This window comes from Cyprinus carpio, chromosome B24 (genome assembly GCF_018340385.1).
Source record: "Cyprinus carpio isolate SPL01 chromosome B24, ASM1834038v1, whole genome shotgun sequence".
NCBI lineage: Eukaryota > Metazoa > Chordata > Actinopteri > Cypriniformes > Cyprinidae > Cyprinus > Cyprinus carpio.
Genome location: NC_056620.1, coordinates 15,720,542 through 15,743,043, shown reverse-complemented (window position 1 = coordinate 15,743,043; position 22,502 = coordinate 15,720,542). Strand labels below are relative to the sequence as shown.

The 22,502-nt window shown below is 39.2% G+C and overlaps 1 protein-coding gene and 1 long non-coding RNA gene across 5 annotated transcripts; one reads left to right on the top strand and one right to left on the bottom strand.

Annotated features, from left to right (window-relative positions):
- Positions 1–696: 696 nt before the first annotated feature.
- LOC122142317 lies at positions 697–10,664 on the bottom strand. Its single transcript, XR_006158524.1, has 3 exons — positions 10,532–10,664; positions 4,065–4,219; positions 697–1,960 (listed from the first exon to the last, which is right to left on the bottom strand). It is a non-coding gene; the product is annotated as an uncharacterized LOC122142317 (long non-coding RNA).
- On the top strand, positions 9,177–22,268 carry LOC109077052 (patched domain-containing protein 1-like). Of its 4 annotated transcripts, none has more exons than XM_042752458.1 (4): positions 9,177–9,522; positions 10,553–11,027; positions 14,067–14,730; positions 17,818–22,268. In XM_042752458.1, exons 2-4 carry the CDS (start codon positions 10,680–10,682, stop codon positions 19,467–19,469), a joined length of 2,664 nt encoding a protein of 887 aa, XP_042608392.1. In that variant the 5' UTR covers positions 9,177–9,522; positions 10,553–10,679; the 3' UTR covers positions 19,470–22,268. The 4 variants fall into 4 exon arrangements, with proteins under 4 accessions (XP_042608392.1, XP_042608391.1, XP_042608390.1 ...); XM_042752457.1 differs by having other exon boundaries at positions 10,550–11,027; XM_042752456.1 differs by having other exon boundaries at positions 9,177–9,807.
- The last annotated feature ends 234 nt before the right edge of the window (positions 22,269–22,502 follow it).

Sequence of the window (22,502 nt, the reverse complement as noted above, 5' to 3'; positions counted from 1 at the left end):
ACCTACACACAGACCCACAAAGACAGCCATTGGTGTGACGATGCACAGGAATTTCAAATGAAAAGCCTGATGACCTCAGCCTTGGCAGTGTGTGCGGCTGGTGTGAAATAACGTGGCAGGCGGTGGGCGACGGGGCCGAATGTGTGCCCACTCACTTGAAAGAAGAGGCACAATAGAAGACCATCTCTCTGTATCTTTTTCTTTCTTTCACATGTAGCAGCACTGCAGTGTGCCAGACTCTCCCAACCTCAGTTATTTTCGTGCTGAGAAATACTGATGACTTATATTATCTGGATTATGTCAGTTTTATTGATCGATACACTTAACAGAGCCAGAAAAGCTCATACTGTGTCTTAAAAAATACTGATGCAACAGTATATTGATGCAGTAAAGTAAACAATGTGAAGGAGATCTGTTTAGATAATCGATTTAATAAATGAACACACACACAAAAAAATTGTATTTTGAGTCCACTTGTAAAAAAGTTTCTGTTTTACATTCTTTCGTAATTTAATACAGAAATGACAAATTTTATTATTAGCATAGCTAATGGAAGTTTCCAACTCTTATCCGACTCTTATCTTCAAGATTAAAAGTTGCAATTGCCTTTTTATTTTATAATACAATATCTTATATTTTCATCTCACAATGTGCCTATATATCTTGCAGCTTTTTTCTTGTAAATTGTGCCTATATTTTACAATGTCAAAATTTTTTTGCAACTGCAATTTTTTAATTTATTGCAACTTTATTTCACATAATTGTGACTTTATAATAAATTGATCTCAGCATTTTATAATAATGCAATCCTTCACAGTGCAACTTTGTCACGTTACTTTTTTGTAATTGCAACTTTATTTCTTGTGATTGTGACTTTATATCTAATAATTGCATCTTTATATTGTGCAGTTGTGACTTCATATCTCACAAATCTTTTACGCAATTACTTCTCTTTGCAGTAGTGAATTGCACCAACTGACACAGAGATGCACCGATTACGAATGCTCTGAAAAGCTTTTAGAGCAATTCTCACAAACCTGACACCCAAACCTTTCCAAGAGATGAACAAAAACATACATAGTAGGATAGAGAAATTGTAATGTACAAGCACAGTATAGAGTGTCAGTGTGTGTGTGTGTGTGTGTGTGTGTGTGTGTGTGTGTGTGTGTGTGTGTGTGTGTGTGTGTGTGTGTGTGTAAGACTGGATGTGCTGAGTCATTGTGTAAGAATAGATCTCCCTCTCTCTCTGTGCTTCAGTTGTAGTTTTTCTCCATTAAAAAAAATGACAGTTTGAAGTAATGGTGACTAATGCAGAAGTGACGGCACATTATGTACAGAAGTATGATTCAAATAGTTTATTATTCATTTTGTGCATGTGTGTGTGAGGGGTGTAGCTGAATCATTTACATATTTAACTGTTTTAATATCCAATTAAAACAGTAAATGCTAGAATTACTCATACTCTAACACATTCATCGGTTAAGAAGGAAACGTTTAGTTAATTCCGTCATTTAGTCACCAGAAAGGCCAAGATTATCAGTAAATCATGACTTAAATTTTCGTATTTTCATGACTTAATGTTATAATTTGGCTTTAGAAGACTTGAAACACAGTGCATGAGTCAAATCGACTACTTTTACAATCCTTTCATGGTGCTTTAATGTGTTTTTGGTTACTATAAATTGCCAAAAAAGTATATTCTTGTTTTCCACAGACTTCTATACATACAGGTTTCAAGCAACATAAGAGTGAGTATCATGACATTTTTGAGTGAAATACCTTTGTATGTGCTTCTTGCTGGATCATGTAACAGTAACGTCTCCTCTCAGAAAAGCCCTAGAGCTCTTCCACGCAACCATCAATCTTTTCATCCATCCATCGTCTCGCTTTTCCTCTTTAATGCTCATGTTCATCGACTCACTCAGACAGTCCCTTTGGGTATGCTCTCCTCCAAACAAACCTGAATTAATCATAGGACAATAAGACAGTGAATTATTAGCCTGACTTAAAGGTTCTGGAAAGAAAGTGAATTACAGTGATGAATGGCTTGATTCGATCCGTCTTATTGTAGCTCAACCTGGATAGCTCTACACACTCTCTGTACGTGTGCAATAAACTAAATGGTACATACTCTGCAATATCTCACACAATCATGCACTGTTTGTTATCTTGCTTATTAACTAATTAGTCATTAATTGCTTTCTGTTAATGGACCTTTATTTCTGGCCCCTCCTGGGACAGTGGATTACCTTTTCATGCTCTGGGCTCATTCTTTTACAAATGTGGCACATTAAACAAGGACATCAACTGTCTCAATGAGCTGGAGAGTGACTCATTCAAATTGCAGTATATAACATTCATAATGCCACCACCAAATTAGCTTAAGGCAATTTGCACGCAATGCTGAGTGGAAAGACGTCTTGCTACACGAAAGTTACGGAGCCCCGCAGATGGCATGCAGGAAAAAATAGTAGGCTAAATTGTGCACACGATTTACTAATTCGTTCGCTCAGTGTACTAAAATGTGTACATGATTACTATTGCATTCCCTCGATTTACTATTTTGTTCACTCGATTTATAAATTGTGTGCACAATTTACTAATTCGTTCCCTCGATTTGCTAAATCGTGCGCATGATTTAGCAAATCGAGGGAACGCAATAGTAAATCGAGGGAACGCAATAGTAAATCGAGGGAACGCAATAGTAATCGTGTGCATGTTTTAGTACACTGAGGGAACGAATTAGTAAATCGTGTGCACAATTTATTTATTCTTTCTTGCATGTCATGTGCGGGGCTCCGTAGAAAGTAAATTGCTCAGAGTGGGAATCTTTTTTTTTTTCTTCTTCTTTTTTACATGGCAGTGTAAATTAAATATGAGAAAATTTACTATAGTGGTCAATTTGATGTATTAATTTGGTATGTTAATATTTTATGAATTAAACATATAAAAAATGTTTCAGAATTACATTGTGGATAACACTGGCAACCCATTTGCAAATACAGTAATTTTCCTACCATATGATTTTTTTGTGTGTTTGAATTTGCAATGAAATCTATTCAAATATTGATATGTGCAAATAATTGTGATTAATTCGATTAATTAATTTGCGTATAATCATTTCAAGAAAATATTTTAATTTCAATTAAATAAAATAATTAAATAAATTCAATTTTAATAACAATTTAAATTTTGTTCTTAAATTGGTTCCAAATGGCCTGTTAATGAAAGAGTTTGGGATGAACTGGAACACCAAAACAAAGAGAAGACAAACTCCTTATTAATGCCAGTGGTTTTGACATTAAATATTAAACTATTACATACAAATGTGGTGTTTAGGTGTCCATATATGTTTGGCTATGTATTGTTTTTAATATCTAAGCTATCCTTATATAGACTGTAATTAAAAAAGAGAAGGACAGAGAAGATAAAGACACTCTTTGGCTCATTGGTCCAGTGTTCCCAGTGCTACTTGCACAGATGTCTCAATCTCCCTCTAAATTACCGTTTTGCCTCCGCTGAGCTCAATCTAACTGCCTGGCCAATGAAAGCATTGCTATTATTATAAACAACTTTTACTGCACTTTTTCAAACTGTGCCTCTGCTGATGTTTTTGCTTTAAATTGCAGAGCCAGGAAAACAAACAAATATTAGAAATATAAGTCTTCTGCTTATTTTCTAAAGATTATTGTTAAGGGAGCTGAACAGTGAGGGATAGGAAGGAAAAATTCAGAGTGTTCAGAAAGAGAAGAGAAGTGCTGAATATACTATTACTGTGGGTGTTCATAAATATTTGTTTGAAAATGCTAGTTCTTGGAAATGCAGTGTGCAGTGATCTATAGCATGTCAATGCATAATGTATCTGTGTTACGCCTCACTCCAATCTTAACCCTAAACTCACCTTTAATATACATATATACACTGGAAATATATATACTGTATATAGAATACATGGAGATGACCAGTTTATATGAATATGTCCGTATGTGTTTGTGTGTTTATTCCTGAATTGACTCATTTGTAAATATGTTTAGCGTTTCCTGTGAGCATGTGGTGAGGATTACCATGTAATTCTTGTGCCCAGTTTGAGTCAGCAGGATGCAGGATTCATATTGTCAGAACAGTATAATTTCCCATTCACTGTGTACATCCTTTCCTGTTCTGTCGCTTTACAGATTTTTCCTTCTGATGTTGGATTCAGTTATCTTGACTTTGTCACCTTCAGAGAAAGACAGAGAGACATATAGAGTGATTTTATAGTCTACCGCCATCAGATATGAAGTGCCTTCATTGTGAATGCACATAACCCTCATCTCTCCCTTATTTGTGTTTGTCCTCTTGGGATGAAATTGTCATAAGGACAGACAGATGGAGAGATGTAGGAGTGGAGAGATAGTTTATGAATTTCAGTCATCCCCCTACTTAAATACGAGCTGATGTGAATCAGTGAGTAGATGTATAACAGTACCACTGACAGAATTTTTTTATTTTTTTAAATAAAAAATTTAATTGGGAACTTTTTAGTGACTAGTAAGGCAGGGAATCAGAGTGAAATGAACAAAAATAGCTTACTGCAGCTGCTGAACTCACTAAGGTCTGGCAATGCCTGTACTGTATGGTTTATGGGGACAGAGATCCTGGCAGACAGTGCAAGAGCTAATACAATGAAAGCTGTCTGTAGTAAACTGAAGGGAAAAAAGCTTGTGAAAGAAAGACCTTGAATATCATTTGAAAAAAAAAAAAAAAAACACTGTATGTAGTGTTAAAGGGGTCATGAACTGAGAATTCGATGCAGGATTTTCAGAAAAACTGAAATGAAAAGATAATGCTGTGGCGACTGGATCTGATGTCGCGCCACGTGAGTAACTGTTTTCATTACGTGATCACTATTGCTTTGTCTGTTATTACAAATCGTTTTGTAATAACAAAACGAAACTCTGCTGAGTATTTATGAGTTTTTAACCTAAATCACAACGGTGTCCATCTGTGTAGGACGTAGGCTGTTAAACAACAACTGTTAGCCAATCGTACCATCAAGAGTCTACAATCCACCACGCCTATTCAAACAAAGCATTCTGATGAGGGGGGTCAAAACAGGACAGGAAATAGTGTATTACTTCTAAATTATGATGTTTTGATGTAAAAATCTTGATAACATTATAATTTGAACTCATACAGTACAAAATAAAAAACAAAGGCAGTTCATGACCCCTTTAAAGAGACAGTTTGCTTATAAATACAAATTCTGTTTCATCATTTACTCACCCTCATGGTGTTCCAAACCTGTATGACTCGCTTTCTTCTGCTAAGCACCAACATTCCTCAAAATATATTGCATTCTGCAGAGGCAAGAAAGCATGCAGGTTTGGAACAACATGAGGGTTAGTAAATGATGAGGTTTTTAATTTTTTAATACACTATCCCTTTAAGACTTGTTTTCAGAGAATACTGTATATCTCAATGTTTATTTATCTATGTTATTTATGTATGTGTTTCTTTGTTTTAAGCATAACCCTAACAAAATTTGGTGAGGTTTATCCTTAAAACAAGACAAACCTTAATATTACAGTATAGAAATGAACTTAAATATAGAATTAAAGACATTATCTAATATTATCTTGCATAATTTTAATTCTAAAATATAAAAAGAAATTCCAAGAATTAAAAAAATTCTCCTAGTAAACAAGATTAAATTTGATTAAGAAAATGATTTGGAAAAAGTTTGAGGTAAAATAAGGATAAAGACTGAGGGAAGGAAAATGACATCATTGACATTCAGCTCACATTTTCTCTCCGCCCTGCCTTTCTCTGCATCTCTCTCCTTCTCTCTCTCCCTGCCATCACTCTTACTCTCTTTCCCTCTCACTCTATCTCTTTTTCTCCTCTCCTCTCAATCCAGGTCTCCTCCTCTTTTCTCTCATATCAACTTTTCCCCAGACTCCACTGCACAGCAAGCAAACTGAGCCTTATTCAGTTCAGATTTTCTCTGAACGCAGTACAGCTTAAGTAAGATTCGAGCTCTGATCTTTGACTCTTTCCGGAAACTATTGTAAATTTACTGCAGGAGACCAAACAACCAGAGGCATACTCCCACCTCTCTGTGAAAACTGAACCTTCTCTACCTTTTTACGGTAACAAACTTAAGTTCTTATCCTGTCTCCCAAAATAAACTCAGCCTAGACTTTCCACTTTCTGTGTTGCATTTTCACATTTCTATATTTCCATTTAAGCATTTCGCAGAATCATTTATCCAAAGCAACTTTTGCATTCAAGTTAAGATATTTTGCCTGTGCATTCCCTAGGAATCAAGCCCATTATTTGCTCCATGTATTGCAAGCACAATATACTGCAGAAGCAATAATACAACATGAGTCCAAACATTTATTCAGGCAGGTATTACAGACACTAAACACAACCAGCACTTTCAGCTGTGAAGTCACAATGGTGCCCTAAAGCTGTAACCATGGAAACCACTCTTTGTCGGTTTGCTGAAACGATATGGCAAAGCATGGGCTACAGGAGACATCAGCAATGGTTACCATGGCAATAACCATATAAAACAGTGATGATCATTACAAGTCCTGCTTTTGTGTCTACAGCTTAGGTCAAAGGTTAGAGGCAGGAAGAAGAAACATAAAATCCATCTGAACAACCACACTGTGGATTTCAATAAACCACATGTAAAATATAGTTGTGCTAATTTGGATATGTGACATCAAATAACTCTCAGAGGAAAGCAGAAGGCACTGGAGCAGTCCAGGTAGGGGAGCCATGCTCAATCATGGCCTCAATTTTTTATTAGACATGCATGGGTAGATCCAGAGCTATGCCCCTGCACTCCAGCAGCCTGTTACAGTGTTATTAAATGATCTGTCGGCCAGAGACTGTCTGTCTGAGGAATTCAAAGAGATCTGGGACAGTATAACCCTGGCCATGATTAAGGATACAGAAGGATACAAACTGTAAGAATTGTGCATTTTCAGGGAGAAGATGGGCAAATGTGCCAATAATACCAAAAGCACATCAAAAGGAGACAAAAAAAAATCATGGTAAACTTAACAACGTATATTGACTGAAAGGTGGGGTAAGCGATTTTTCAAAAACACTTTAGAAAAAAACTGATTCGGGCCGAGTAGCAAAACAAACTTTTAGCCAATCAGCAATAAGGGGCGTGCCTACTCATGATGTGGAGGAGAGAGCGTTCAGTGCACAGCACGGACAATAGCCAAGCCGAGCGACAGAAAGATAGAAATCGCGGATAAAAAACAAAAGAGGAAAATGTCTGCGGAACAAAAGAAGGCTTAAGGCAATAAGGCAAGAAGTAGGACCCGTCTAAATATCAGATCAGCTTTCCAGCACTGGAGAGAACTCAAGAAGCAGAAGGCCTGTGATTGGACGCCGAGGTTGCTTTGTTTCTTCTCGATAGGAGAGTATCACCATCTCTGCACCACAACAGCTAAAGTCTGTCTAGTACACTGGACACGACAAAGCGACCGTTGAAAATCATTTGAAATTTGTGTCAATACGTCATAAATAGAACCCAGCAGCAGTTTTCTGTCAGGGATTTGTTGTGTCCTGCTGCACCGCGCCGCATCCAGTGTAGACCATAGATATGTATATATATCTATTGTGTAGACAGCATCACTGATTATGATGAGTTCTATAGTATTTTGTCACACCTCGCCACTCGTGTCCAGTGTAGACACGGTGTAACATTGGTTTTGCTTTGTTTCACAGAACTAATCGTTGCCTGGGTTGCGAACGTATGTGTGGGGCGGAGCTATCAAAATAGGGGCGAGACCCTCTTGGGGTAGGCGTGTGTTTGTTTTGGTGATTTCAAATGTCAGCATTGGCTACCAGAAATTCAGCATCGCGTTAGTTCAGTCAGGCCACGTTAGTCACGCTTGCATCAGCTGACAGTCAGCTGTTCCTGATGTGTACCAATCCAGTGTTGACACCTATCACATGCAGTCTATTTAAATTCCCATTCTTCAGCATCTCTTCCATCGCATCACTGCTTGCAATTAACTCCCTCATCCAACCCCAACTCCACCAACTGAACCTGTAATCCGATCTAACTTTGTTCTTTCTTTACAGTCTCTTCATTGGAAGCAGTCTCTATCACATTTCGTTTACAAACTCATGTAATTGTGAATTGTAATTATGTATGCATATAATGGTTCTGTTCTGTACCCCATCAGGGTTTGTCTTGCTGCTCTCCCCGCTCTGTCCAAGCATGGCTGCATGGACAGGCGTGTGGAGTGTTGCCCAGAACATAACCATACCGCCAACACTAACTGTATGCAATATAATTGTCATACATATAGTTGACGGAAGTGGTCCTGATTGAAATCGCTTACCCAACCTTTAAAAGAATAGAAAGTTGTGTATGAAAATTTGCTGAAAACACTCAGTATGTTTCTTCATCAGAACAGATTTGGATAAATTTAGCATTACTTTCTTGCATACCAATGGATCCTCTGCAGTGAATGGGGCCGTCAGAATGAGAGTATATGATAAAAAAAAACAAAGTAATTCACATGACTCCAGTCCATCTTAACATCTTGTGAAACGAAAAACTGTATGTTTGTAATAAATTAATCATTAAGATGCTTTTAACTTCAAACTGATGCACTTCAAAGGATCCATCGTTAAGCTAATGATTTAAGGCTAAATTGATCAAACTCTGCTCCAATGAAAAAACGAACTCATCTACCTGACCAAATCTCATCTCAGATGGCCTGAGGGTGAGAAATTTTTGAGCAAGTTTTCATTTTGGGTGAACTGTTCTTTTAGTGGTCCTCAAATTCATCTACAAAAGTGTTATTGCAGATCCTCCAAAAAGACCAAAAGTGGTACTTTATTCATCTCTGTCCATGGTGCTGAATCAAGCCTATGTCTGGCTTTGGTTCTGAGCACTTTTCCTCTTCTGTAGAGGCAAATATCAGTTTGCAAAATGTATTCGTTTTGTTTTAACGGTGGTAATTTGTCTAACATAAAGTGCTTGTACTCTGTGTGTACTGACACAATAATTGTATGTGTAAATTAGCATATTAATTGCAAACAGTTTCTATAACACGTCAGTTTTTAACAGGCTGTCACAGATAGCCTACATTCCGTCACATAATCGTTGTCTCTCTGTGTGTTATTATCTCTTGTATGGTCTAACGTTAACTGACCAATCAGAAAAGCTTTCCTTTCGCGTTTCCACAACCCCATTCCCGTGATTAGGTGTAATGGGGGTGGGGGCACCACCGGCATTCACCAGCCGGCTCTTCGGGAAACTGGAACTTCTGAATCAGCTCCGTAACTGAGCAATTAAGTGCCGCATCGCGTTCGTTTGTGAATATTTTGTGTGGACCTGCCTTGCGCAGTAAACGAATGCCTTAACTCGGTACGGAAATGCACACAAGTGGCCGAGCTGGAGCTGCGCGGAGCCCGCACGTATTCTGCACCGCGGGTTGGTGGTGGAGATTCGTGTTTTCAGATTGGTAACAACGGAGAGCGGTCGTGCTGGGCGCGGTACGTGATTAATATGGATCAATGACACGCACCTCATAGATAATGGAATATACAAAACTGTATTTGCGTATTTGAAACTGTTTGTAAGTACACGACCTGTTCACTGTTAAAATACACCGATATGTATTGGATTCATCCTTTCTAAGACGCTGTGGAGATATTCAAAGAGAAAAGTGATTCGTTTCTATTACGAGAAACGAGCATATAATTCCTGGCATTTGGATCAACGACGCATTTATGGAAATTGGGTCTCTCAGATGGCATGAAACTGCAAAGACGTGACTGGTAATAATTCAGAACCACCTTTCTTCCCCTGTTAAAAAAACACACAGTTTAAACCAGACTGATTTTTGCCACTTTTCACCTCGTCGTGCCGGTTTAGGGGTTTTCTGTCTATGAATATAGCCTGTCACACCCTTAAAAAGTGAATTGCCCATGGTGCAAATTATGGGGTGGGGAGGAGGGGGGGTTGGATGTTGACCCCAAAATTAAGACTTGAACCCCAAAGGAAATCGAAACAAATGAGGGTTCTTAAAAGTACGTATTTTTACATAAGTGTATATTTCAAACGAAGTTTCAGTTAAAGTTAGATTACAAATTCAGAATTGTACTAAAATACACGCTCGTGTACAGAAATAACATTGTTCTGAGTAGATAACCATAGCAACTTTCGCTTCTCGATGTGCGATGGTACATCGATAAATCATCATTTATGACTTAATTATAGATTTGCACATGACAAACCCTTTCAGCGTCTTGTTTAAAATTTCTTTGAGGTATTTACAGGTTATCTAACTCTACAAGCGACGCCAAATACGAACCTCAACCGACTGCGCCCCAAAATTACTGAAAGAATACTGAAAGAAAAGTCGTGCCCTTTGAAAGTCTCTGAATAACGCGCACACTGATATTGCCACATGCAAACAATCGCCCAACGCTGCAGCGTTTCGAATGCATTTTCATTCTGACTTATCTTTTTTCTTAAAAGTAAAGTAAATGCAGTACTAACAAAATGTCTCTGACCCAGAAGGACCTGATGAGATTCAACGCAACGCTTCATCATTTCAGTTATCCAGCTGCGTGGGTTGAACACTGATGCTCCGGATCTCTGATGCTGATGCTGGTTCATCGCCCTTGCGCTGTTGCTGCATTCTAGGATGTTGCGACAAGTGTTGCACGAAGGGCTCAGGACGTCATTCCACAGACTGGGCCACTTTGTCGCCAATCACCCGGTGTTTTTTGCCTCCGCGCCCGTGCTGATCTCCATCCTGCTGGGCGCGAGCTTTAGCAGATACCGCATAGAGGAAAACGTGGAGTACCTGTTAGCCCCCAAACACAGCCTGGCGAAGATCGAGGGTAACTTGGTGGATAGTTTGTTCCCCGTAAACCGATCCAAACACACGCTCTACTCGGATTTGCAAACACCCGGCAGATATGGCCGGGTCATCGTGACTTCGCGCAGGGGGAGCGTGTTGGACCCTCACCACGTTAACTCAGTCTTAAAGGTGAGCGAACTTTCTCTGGAGTAATTGCTTTGTTTCAAAGTTTAAAATGTTGAAATAATGTTGTCAGGACTCCATGAAGCAGGTTTTCTTTTTTTATTATTAATTTAGCTACTTGTTCGCAGAATCCAACTTTTCCCTGAAGCTTATTTCTATTATTCTATTAATTCCATTATTCTATTTCAGAGGTAGGCCTACATCAAGTAAAGAAAAAATCACACGTTCCTGAAATATGGGTTAATTTAATATTCTTTTATTCGGCTTAACAACTTAGTCCTGCTTTTTAGTTTTTTGCATAGAAACTTTTTTTTTTTTGTAATATCAATATCAGTTTTTATACTCAAGTCCTTCTTTTCATATTTTATCAGTTCAAAAAAGTCACAGGTTCTGCTATAGCGTTCATTTATTTATTTTACAGATTTACGTAATGCTTTGGCTACATTCACAACTTTATGTGAATAACTCATTGCACAAATTGTAAAGAACTTGTTTGAGGCTTTTAGATAATTTTCTATATGTTTTAAGTTGCTCCTATAGCTATAGAAATACAAAAAAGAAAATAAATTCATTACATTTAATACATGTGTGATAGGAAAAATAAGTATGGTTATTTTTGTCAAAATGCTTGATTAATCAATATTTATGTAATGTATGTTAATTAAATATTGTATCTGATAGTAGTCCCATAGTAAGTGAGAAAATGGTAAATAATTCTGTAATCCATAATCTTTTATTTTATTTATTTATTTTGTTTGTTTTTTATTTATTTTTTGTCCCAGTACTCAGGAAGGGGACAATAACTCTGAATATATATTTGTCCATTAAAACTAAAAAAAAAAAAAAAATCTGTAATTTTAACTCCCCTGTGATACAGGTGCTATGATATTAACTGGATAAGGAAATTTCTCTTCCCATGGCTCTCCCCAGATCACATATTTTTTTTTAATGTTAGAAAAATTTCATCCAATGTGTCGGTCAGAGTGTTAGATTGTGGCCTACTTTATCTTGCTGTAACACAGCTTCCCAATCAAGATCCAAAATTCACTCCACCACACACCACCAACATGAAATATGATGCTGGCAACTTCTGCTTACTGTACTTGTTCAGGCAAAAACCAAATGAGCACTTCACCTCTTTTTTGTGGAATGCAGATGAAATTGTGGCTTCGCATTTCATATTGACATTTTGCTAGCATAGACACTTTATTATTAAATGCAAAGTACTCACTTCATGTGCATTTAGACTCATCCTTTCTAAATGGAAACATTAATTTCAATTTTCCTAAGCTAACTGAACTAAGCCTGAGCTGTGAGCAGCAACCACATCTTAAGAATTTTTAATATTCACAATGCATTGTATTCAAAGGACTTGAGGTGATTATATTCTGTGTAGTATATATAGTTTTTTCTATGCCTTTTGTTTCCAAAGCATAAAGAGCATTTACATTACATTTACATTTAGTCATTTAGCAGACGCTTTTATCCAAAGCGACTTACAAATGAGGACAATGGAAGCAAACAAAAACAACAAAAGAGCAATGATATACAAGTGCTATAACAAGTCTCAGTTAGCTTAATGCAGTACACGTAACAAGGGCTTTTAAATAATATAAGAAATAAAAAGAAAACCGATAGAATAGAAAAAGAATAGAGCAAGCTAGTGTAAGATGTCTTTTTTCTTTGCTTTTGTTAATTGTATAATAAATAAAAAGAAAACAGATAGAATACAAAAAGATTAGAAAGCAAGTTAGATTTTTATATTTTTTTTAAGAATAGAATTAGAACAGTGAGTGCTAAGATGGAAGAGATGTGTTTTTAGCCGATTCTTGAAGATGGCTAAGGACTCAGCTGCTCGGATTGAGTTGGGCAGGTCATTCCACCAGGAGGGAACATTTAATTTAAAGGTCTGTAAAAGTGACTTTGTGCTTCTTTGGGATGGCACAATCAAGTGATTTTCACTTGCAGAATGCAAGCTTCTAGAGGGCACATAAGTCTGAAGTAATGAATTTAGGTAAAGGGGTGCAGAGCCAGTGGTGGTTTTGTAGGCAAACATCAATGCCTTGAATTTTATGTGAGCAGCTATTGTTAGCCAGTGCAAGAGCAGAAAGTCCATTTGGAGCGTCTGTCTAGGTCAGAGACTGTGGGCATGCAGATGTCATGCTTTAGTCTCCAACTGAGGGTTAATTCTCAAGCTTAAGCAATTAGAGGCCTGATTGGTGTGTGTCTGACATTTCTTTGCTGCTCGAGGAGGTCGGAGGCGCATTGGAGGAGGCAGCCTCCCCCGGTGATCTGAGTCTGACACAGTCTAATCAGTCTGACATTAACAACACAGAGAGACTGACCTCAGAGGACAGTCAATCCTCCTCTCACATGGATTGCCTTGGAAGAAAGTCGAAAAGCTTTTCTTTGATGATGTGTTTGTGTTTTTAAACAGGAAGTAAAAATGTTGGCAAACTCTTCCTTCAGCGACATGCTTTTTTGTTGCCTGGCAACAAGATAGTTGAAACTATATGCAATGAAATATTTACATAATCACATACTTAAAGTTTACTCGAGTATTAAATATTTTAATTCGAATGTATTCCTAAAGTTGCAAGAATATAACATGGTCAGTGCATTTCACCTGTTCTTAAAAATAATACTTTTATTCAACAAGGATTCATTAAGTTCAAAACAAACAGCAAAGCTGTCACAAAATGTTTTATTTCAATAAAATGCTGTTCTTTTGAACGTTCTATTCATCAAAGATTTCCACAAAAATAATAAGCAGCAAAACTGTTTTCAACATTGATAAAAATAATGTTTCTTGAGCACAAAAACAGCATATTAGAGTGATTATTTAACATTTAGTTTTGCCATCACAAGAATACATTTAAAGACATCCAAATTAAAAAGTAGTATTATTATTGTTCTTGTATTTTTGATCATACTTTTGAATGGCAGTGTATATCTTTTCATTGACTAAATCTAATTTAGTTAGTCTGTATTTACCTGTACATAATTAGTAAAATCTATTTTTTATTCCTATTTTTCCACCCCAAGCTACACAACACAATCACTCAGATCCAGGTTCCTATGCTGGGATTCAACTACACCTTTGCCCACCTCTGCCTGTTGGATGACAGCAAGAGCTGCATCGTGGATGACATCCTGCGGGTTCTGGAGGAGATGAGATCAGCACGGGCATCCAACCGCTCAGTACCCCCTCTGCGTTACCCTATCACCAAACTCAAAGATGGGCGGGAGGCCTACATTGGGCACCAACTGGGCGGAGTCCTGGCAGGCGGAGGGAGAGACGGGGTACGTTCTGCTCGAGCCCTTCAACTCACATACTACCTGCAAGCGGCCAGCCCACTGAACGAAGTGGTGGCGGCCACCTGGGAGCTACTGTTCTGCAAAGAGTTGGAAAACTTTGGAAAAGCTCATCCAGAGCTTAGCCTATACCCCTTCACTTCCTCTTCTCTTCAGAGAGACTTCCAAAGGACCAGTCGGGTATCAGAAAGACCGCTGCTCTTTAGCCTGGCTGTGTGCCTCTCGCTGGCTATGCTGTGCTGCTCAATGCGAGACTGTGTGCGTACAAAGCCTTGGCTGGGTCTTCTGGCTCTGGTGACCGTCAGCCTTGCTACACTCACCTCTGCAGGCATTTTCAACCTCACAGGAGGGAAATACAATTCAACATACCTGGGCATCCCGTTTGTCATGTTAGGTGAGATTTTATTACTCCTTCCTGTCCTCCTATAATGCAAAAATGTACAATATTGTTCAAAAGTTTGGTTCATTGAAAGTTTTAGTTAACATATTTTGTGAAATATTATTGAAATTTTTAAAATGTAATTTTTTCCTGTGATGGAAAAAACATGGCAATTCGTACATACTTTATGAGGTGGCTAATTCGTACAACCTCACTTGTACTTATTTGTACGATTTTTGCTAAATCGTACTTATTTTACAAGCTCTCCAATTTGTATGAATTCGTACGAATTACCTACCCCTAACCCCGCCCCTAAACCTACCCATCACTGGAGTGTAGACAAATCATACAAAATACATACAAATTGGTTGTGAGATAGCGTTGGTTGATTTGGTGCTCAAGAAACATTTCTTTTTATTATCAATGTTGAAAACAGTGGTTTATTGTTTGATTATTTTGTGGAAACTGTTTTTTTTTCAGCATGCTTTAATGAACAGAATGTTTAAAAGCACTGCATTTATCTAAAGCAAAAATTTTCAATTGATTTTAAATTGCTTGTTAATGTTTGTTATTGTTAATTTTGTTTATTTTAACTGAATAACTGAATCCAAACTTTTGAATGGTATATGCATCATCCCAGTGATTTGTGCTGTTTTTTTCTCTAATCACTAGTCGCCATTGCTGTTTGCATATTCGTTCTGTTCTTCCATTTACATACCGTGACTGCTTGTATTTTAAAGGACTGTCAGGTTAAAATGAGTACACCTTTTTGACTGGCCGGAAAGCTCTGCACTGCACTTTTGTCAAGGTGTTTCATTAAAAATGAAACACTCCACATCAAAGGAATTCCTGATAGAGCTCAACAGACAGCCTTTAGAGGAATTCCACCCCCTTCTTTTGTCTTCTGTCCATGAGACAGAAGAGTGTGCTTGTGGAACAGATTCACACAAGCAGATTTCTTGCGACTAATTACCAACACGCATACATGCATCCTGACAGATCACATCCATCTCGCTCGCTCTCGTTGCCCATCTCTTACACACAGCAATTAGTGCCACGTGTGGGAGGAGGCTATTGTTGAGAAAATAACGGGCTGGGGCAAAAGAGAAGAAAAAAATGGAAAAGAAAAACAAGGGCTTGGGGAAAAAAAAACAAGGAGGCTGAAAGACGATGCGTTTATATTGACCCCTGTGCCACCCACTCCACAAAATTACTATTGCATTTCTATCTCAAGAAGAGCATCTGTGTCCTTCTTGCAATGCTTCTACAGTTCAATCCCAGCCTTGGCAATTGTGCCACTCAGCATCAGCAGTCCAAGAAATCTCCCCACTGGTTTCCAATCGCAGCCCGAGTGACAGCATCTCCTTACAGAGCTCTCCTACAGAGCACTTTCTTAGTGTAAAACAGAACTTGTCAAAGCAACCCAGTGTCACGGCATATCAATGTCATTCCAGGTTGTTCATACTGGGTTGAATGGAGTAAAACGCAGCGGATGTCTGACAAAACAATAGGCCTTATCTCTGTAGGCCACCGGCCTTTTATTTAAAACAAACTCCATTACAAGGACATTAGCTGTCAACTGGGATCATCTGACAGTCCTCTGATGATAATGGAAAGATGGAAGGGAGAGATTTCATAGGCCATAATTGCTAAGATTAATGTCATGTTTATGAAGAGAAAAAGACTGTACTGCATCTTGGGAGATGTTCAGTAGATAAAGGAATTGCATACTGAGAATCAGTCTCTGTGTGTTACATTGGTATTCTTTATTTTGTTTTGAGATGAGTGGAAATTAAATAGTCAGTAAGAGGAAAACATCTCTGGTAGAGGCAGAGAGCGAAGGCAAAGGTGTGAGAAAACAGCATGGGAATAAAATAACAGTCTCTCTTTCACTTTGTTTGTCTTGCTCACAGACCTTGATTGTTTAGTTTAGCAACAATCTCCTCTTACTGCCCATTAGTTTAATTTGAGACCTTTAGCTCTGCCGAAAATCAGCTCCGCCGAAAATCAGAACACTTGAGTCCAATCGTGGAGGCCATGACCTCAGACCAGTGCAGTCTGGTGACTCTGCTATTGTACTGGGCACACATACCAGGTCTGTGTGAGAGGCAGTATTGGCGATATCGGACCGAGGGAACCTCCGTCATGAATGATGAGTCACTGATGCCGTGGCAACCCTGTAGGTGAGAGCCATCTGTTCACTCTGCCTGCATGAGCAAGTGATGTAGAAAGCTAGAGTGGAAACTGAAAAAAGACCAACAGAATGTGAAAGTATGAGTTAAATGTGTAAATGCATGTTATGGTGTAAGAGTGTTAGCTTCATCATGATAACTTGAACCCCGGGTTCCTTTATGTCAACTTCTAAAAGTAGGTTGACCCAGTTTGCCTAATGTCTTGGGCTTCTGTGCTTCTATAAAGTCCCAAGGCTACAGGGGCTGTCAGCCTTCCTCACATCTGTAAGGCTTCTCCTTTCATCAGATCAATTTTACATGACATGTGGCTATCGTGTGTGAGTGTGACTGAGATTTATTTAGCTACAAATTCATCAGCTGTGAAGATGGAGGAGAAAAGAGTGGGCTATAGTTAGATCATGCTCTGTAAATAGAGGTGGTGGTGGCCAAGAGGCTTCTTTGGCTTGGCTTATTTAAAGACTGAATCCTTTCTTTATTAATCAATTTTATATTGATTTTCCAGTAAATTGCACTGGTGAGGATCTATAAATTAGGAATGGTGTTTTCTATAGGCTACAGTATGTATAGACTGAATTGAATTGGATTAGAATTAGATTTCATTGATGGTTGTATAAATGTTATAATGCATGCTAAACACTTTTTGATTTATTGTAGCTTTGTCACAAAAAAGCAGTGCCAGAGCCAGAGAAAGAGAGCATCTGTTTTTCCCTCACATCCATTGTTGCGATGCAGCTGCAGAGTGACTGTCTTGTCACCGTTTTGTCCAATTATTTACGTCTCCTCTTTTCCCAGCAGCCATTTATGTCACTTGAAAAAGCTGCCTGCCAAAATCATTCCAAGCTATGCTTAGACCATTCCAATTCACGTTTATAAATCACTGAAAGACATTTTCTCTCTTCATTTCTTCCAGGTCATGGCTTGTTTGGCACATTTGAGATGCTGTCGTCTTGGCGTCGGACCCGTGAGGACCAGCATGTGAAGGAGAGGGTTGCTGCTGTGTTCTCTGACTGTATGATGCCCTTCACAGCTAGCACAGCCTTGCACGTGGTCACCTTCGGCATCGGGGCCAGTCCTTTCACAAACATTGAGGCTGTGCGTCTGTTTTGTCGAAACGCCTGTATCTCAGTCCTCTTCAACTACCTCTACATCCTCACCTTCTACGGCTCCAACCTGGTGTTTGCCGGCTACCTGGAAAACAACTACCGTCACAGTCTATTCTGCAGGCGTGTACCAAAGCCTGAGTTGCTTCAGCAGAAGCCGGCATGGTACCGTTTTCTCATGTATACACATTACAATGAGGAGGCAACAGAAGCAGGACCACTACATGCTTACGAGAGTCACCTGCTGGTAGCCTTTATGAAGCGGTACTACTGTGACTGGATCACCAACACCTACGTCAAACCATTCGTGGTTCTGTTCTACCTGGTTTATGTTTCCTTTGCCCTCATGGGCTACCTTCAGGTCAGTGAAGGGTCAGATCTTAGTAATGTGGTTGCCACTGAAACAAGCACTATAGCATACACCCGTGCACAGCAGCGGTATTTCAGCAGCTACAGCCCCGTGATTGGCTTCTACATCTACGAATCCATTGAGTACTGGAACATGAGTGTGCAAGAGGACCTACTGGAATACACCAAAGGTTTTGAACGCATCTCCTGGTTTGAGAGTTACCTCAACTACCTTCACGGGCTGAACATCACCACTAGCCTGTCACGCAGCAACTTCACAGAGCGCTTGCGGTCTGGCTTTTTGCGCCTACCCCGATATGTGCATTTCTCGGATGATATCATCTTTGCCAAACGTGCGGATGGGGAATTTGATGTGGTAGCCTCGCGTATGTTTCTAGTGGCCAAGACGACAGAAAACAAACGAGAGGAGATGTCTATCCTGCTGGACACACTTAGGAAGTTATCGCTGACCTCCAGGGTGAAGTTCATCATCTTCAATCCATCCTTTGTGTATATGGACCGCTATGCTTCATCTGTTGGAGCACCCCTGAAAAACTCTTGCATCGCTGCTGTCTTTCTGCTCTTCTTTTCCACCTTCTTGGCAGCTGACCCACTGGTGAATGCCTGGTTGACTGTGACAGTAGCCTCTGTTGAGTTCGGGCTGGTGGGTTTCATGACCCTGTGGCGGGTAGAGTTGGACTGTGTCTCAGTGCTGTGTCTGATCTATGGCGTGAACTATGCTGTAGACTCCAGTGCGCCGCTGGTGTCTGCATTCGCTCTAGGCCGGGAATCCACCCGTACACACTGGGTGAAACTGGCTCTGGAGCGACATGGAGTTCCTGCCCTTCAGAGCTACTTGTGTTATGGGGCTGCTCTGCTCCCTCTCGCGGCCGTGCCCTCAAATCTCACCCGCACGCTCTTCAGGTGCCTCTTTCTCACCGCCATCATCACCGCCTTCCACTGTTTGGCCATTCTCCCTGTCCTGCTTACCTTCTTGCCCCCCTCCAAGAAAAAACGGAGGGAGAGAAAGAATGCTGCAGAAAACCGGGAGGAAATTGAGTGCGTGGAGATGGTGGACAGCACACGTGTGGTTGATCAGATTACCACTGTTTGATCACATGCCCAAAAGAGAGGTAGTCCGGAGGATGTAAAAGACAGAAAAAAACAAAACACCCCCAGGGGGTGGCAGAAGGAGACCTGAGATATGAGAATTAGCCTTTGTGCAGCTGGGCTTCCGGTTCCCATACTTAAAAGCCTCTAGATGGCTTTTAAGTACTTTATGGGTGTTCTGTAGTATGAGGCCACATTTTAAACAAGGCTTTTGTTTGATGGTAAAAGCAGATGAATTTGTGCCATTCACAATGGGTGTATCATTGTCAGGGTAAAAGCCCTATGCAGGTTTTGCTGCAGCTCAATGAGAGCGAGGAAGGCCACACTGCTGCACAGTTGCAGATAATCACAGAGGGGGGCTCCTCTGGTCTGCAGTATTACAGCAGCAGTAGAGCGGAAACAGTAACAAAGCAATTGCTTTGACAAGGCGTAGATAGAGACTTACAATGTTTCTGATGCCCCAAGAACCATACTAAGACTTTCATGGGGCACTAAGCTAAAGACCAAGCAGCCATATTCATATATGCTGATAGCAATGACTTTAATGCGCCCAATGTTGTCTCTGCTCAGAGGTTAGATTTTTTTTGGTCGGGACCATATATTTGTCTTTTGGTATATGGTGGTATTAAAAATACATAGTATTTGAAAAGTATTTATACTGACCATGGTGAAAGTCACCTCCCCCACCATGACTAATGTCTCAGAGGTATTTATGGATCATCTTCCATAAAGGAATGTATAAGAGAGAGAAAATATGGGTGGGTGAAAGAAAAGGACAGAAGGGGGTGGGGATGCGTCTAAAATATATACACAGAAGCAAGACTCTGCTGACAGGTTGGTATGCTGTGCAATGATTCCATGGTAACACTGGTCACAGTTTAGTTGCATAGTGTATGTATAATTTCCTACCCTCTAAGTTCAATAAGGGCATTGCTTACCAATTAAGTCGTACTGCAGTGGGGAGTATAATCTATGTAGGATTTATCCGTGCTGCTTCTTGCTTATTTTGTTTGCCAGTAAAAATGCTGAAAATCACCTTGTCACAGACAATGCTCTTCATCAATATGCATGAGTCAGAGTCCCTTAGTTTTCACCCTCCTTTGCCCTCTGTGTATGAGAGGCTTGAAAAAAATATATACAGAGACCTAGAGCAGAAAGAGAGCATAGGAAAGGAGCATCTGGCCAATCAAATCCACTAACTTTTCAAATTCTCCTCAGTCCCAAAAGCAACTGATATCAAATCAATCATGAGGTAAAATAGCATCCCCTTTAGCTCTGACTTGTACTGTTTGTTTTGTTTTTGTTTTTTTTTCTGCAGGGATTAGTGCTTTAAGGCAGCTGGGGCGGGGGTTGGGGCATAAGTTTTTTTTTTCAAGTCCCTTTTCTCAAGCACATATGTGGACTGTGACATTGATATTTATGATGACTGTGGCATAATAGAAAGGTTATGTTGCCGCTTGTGAAATATTGCTGAATGCATAGCTACAGATAATCATACCAAGGACAAGAAAGGGAAAAAAGACAGTTAGACATGCACATGATTGGACACATTTGCACACACACTTAATGTGGCAGCTGTAAATAGGCTTTTTTTTTTGGATCATTCCCCCACTACTTGACTGATGGTCCTCACCTACTCCAATCTCCTCCTAAATAGCATTTCTGAATCACTGCACAGCCCACAAGCATAGTGATGAGATATACACATGAAGATATACACCTATACAGCTACAGTAATTAAATCAGCCCATATTTATTTACAGTTGCTAGAGCCTCTCACAGCTGATCTTACTCATCTCAGTGAAGTAGCCAGTACTCAATACTCTTTCCGACTAATCTGAGCAAAGTGCTCTGAAAGAATCATTTTAATTAAAGTGTTCTAACATCTCTGAGTGATCTCAGACCAGCAACCCAACTGCAGCTTTTACTGATCTCAGCTGTTGCTGATCTCAGTGAAGCCCTCAGACAGCTCTGTCTGATCTCAGAACAGTGCTGTAAATAGAGCTTTCACTGATCTCTGAATAGCACTGAAATACATCAGAAACATCCTTTTTGTTCAGCAGCTTTTTATTTTGAAAGGCCCTATACTGAATTAATTTTTAATCTGTACTTTTGTTTATCTAACATCTTTATCTCTAACTTACAAACCTAACTCTAACAACAAACTCAAATACATTTCCATGATCTATCTATCTATCTATCTATCTATCTATCTATCTATCTATCTATCTATCTATCTATCTATCTATCTATCTATCTATCTAGTTAGACAGCTTTCATTTTGTAGGAATCAGCTTGGTTTTATGTGGGTAAAATGGTCCAGTTATGTCTATGTACTTGACTGTACTTGAAAGCGTGTACCCTTTAACAGAAATATCATAGACCTAGAACGATCTTCATTTTATAAATGAAGCTTAAATAATAAAAAAGTTCATGTTCTTTACAATCTCTTATTTGTCCTCCCTGTCTGTCAAAACTGCTGGATTTTAGCATTCAATGCAAAGCCCTTCACATATCTCTGCTTTCATAGAGATTCGCTCAGGCTTACATCCTTTCATTTCGTTTGTACAACACCTCCACTATTTTATTCAGTCCAAATATGATTGCTGTGAAGCAGTACTGGCACAAGGCCCTTTGAAGATGTCAAAGCCAGTGGGAAGAATGAGGGGAAAAACATATATATTATACACCCACACTGGATCATGCATTCTACCAGACTGATATGCCTCTGGAGATGATTGTTGTTTTTTATCTGTTTCTATGAATTTCAGAAGAATAAAAATAAAAGAGGGTGAAACAAAAAGAGAGCAATGTTGCATCATTTGTTTGTGTTCTTACAAATCCTTATTAAATTAAGCATTAACAGTAAATAGGATAAATTATTCCACTCAGTTTGCAGTTTTGAAGCATGCTGCCATCTAGTGTGCAGTGCCATTACATGACAATGTTGTAGACATTGTTGATTGGTGGAAAGAAGTGCATGAAATTAAGCATGAAGTACAATGGCATATATGAGGGTTAATAGTGTTACAGTATA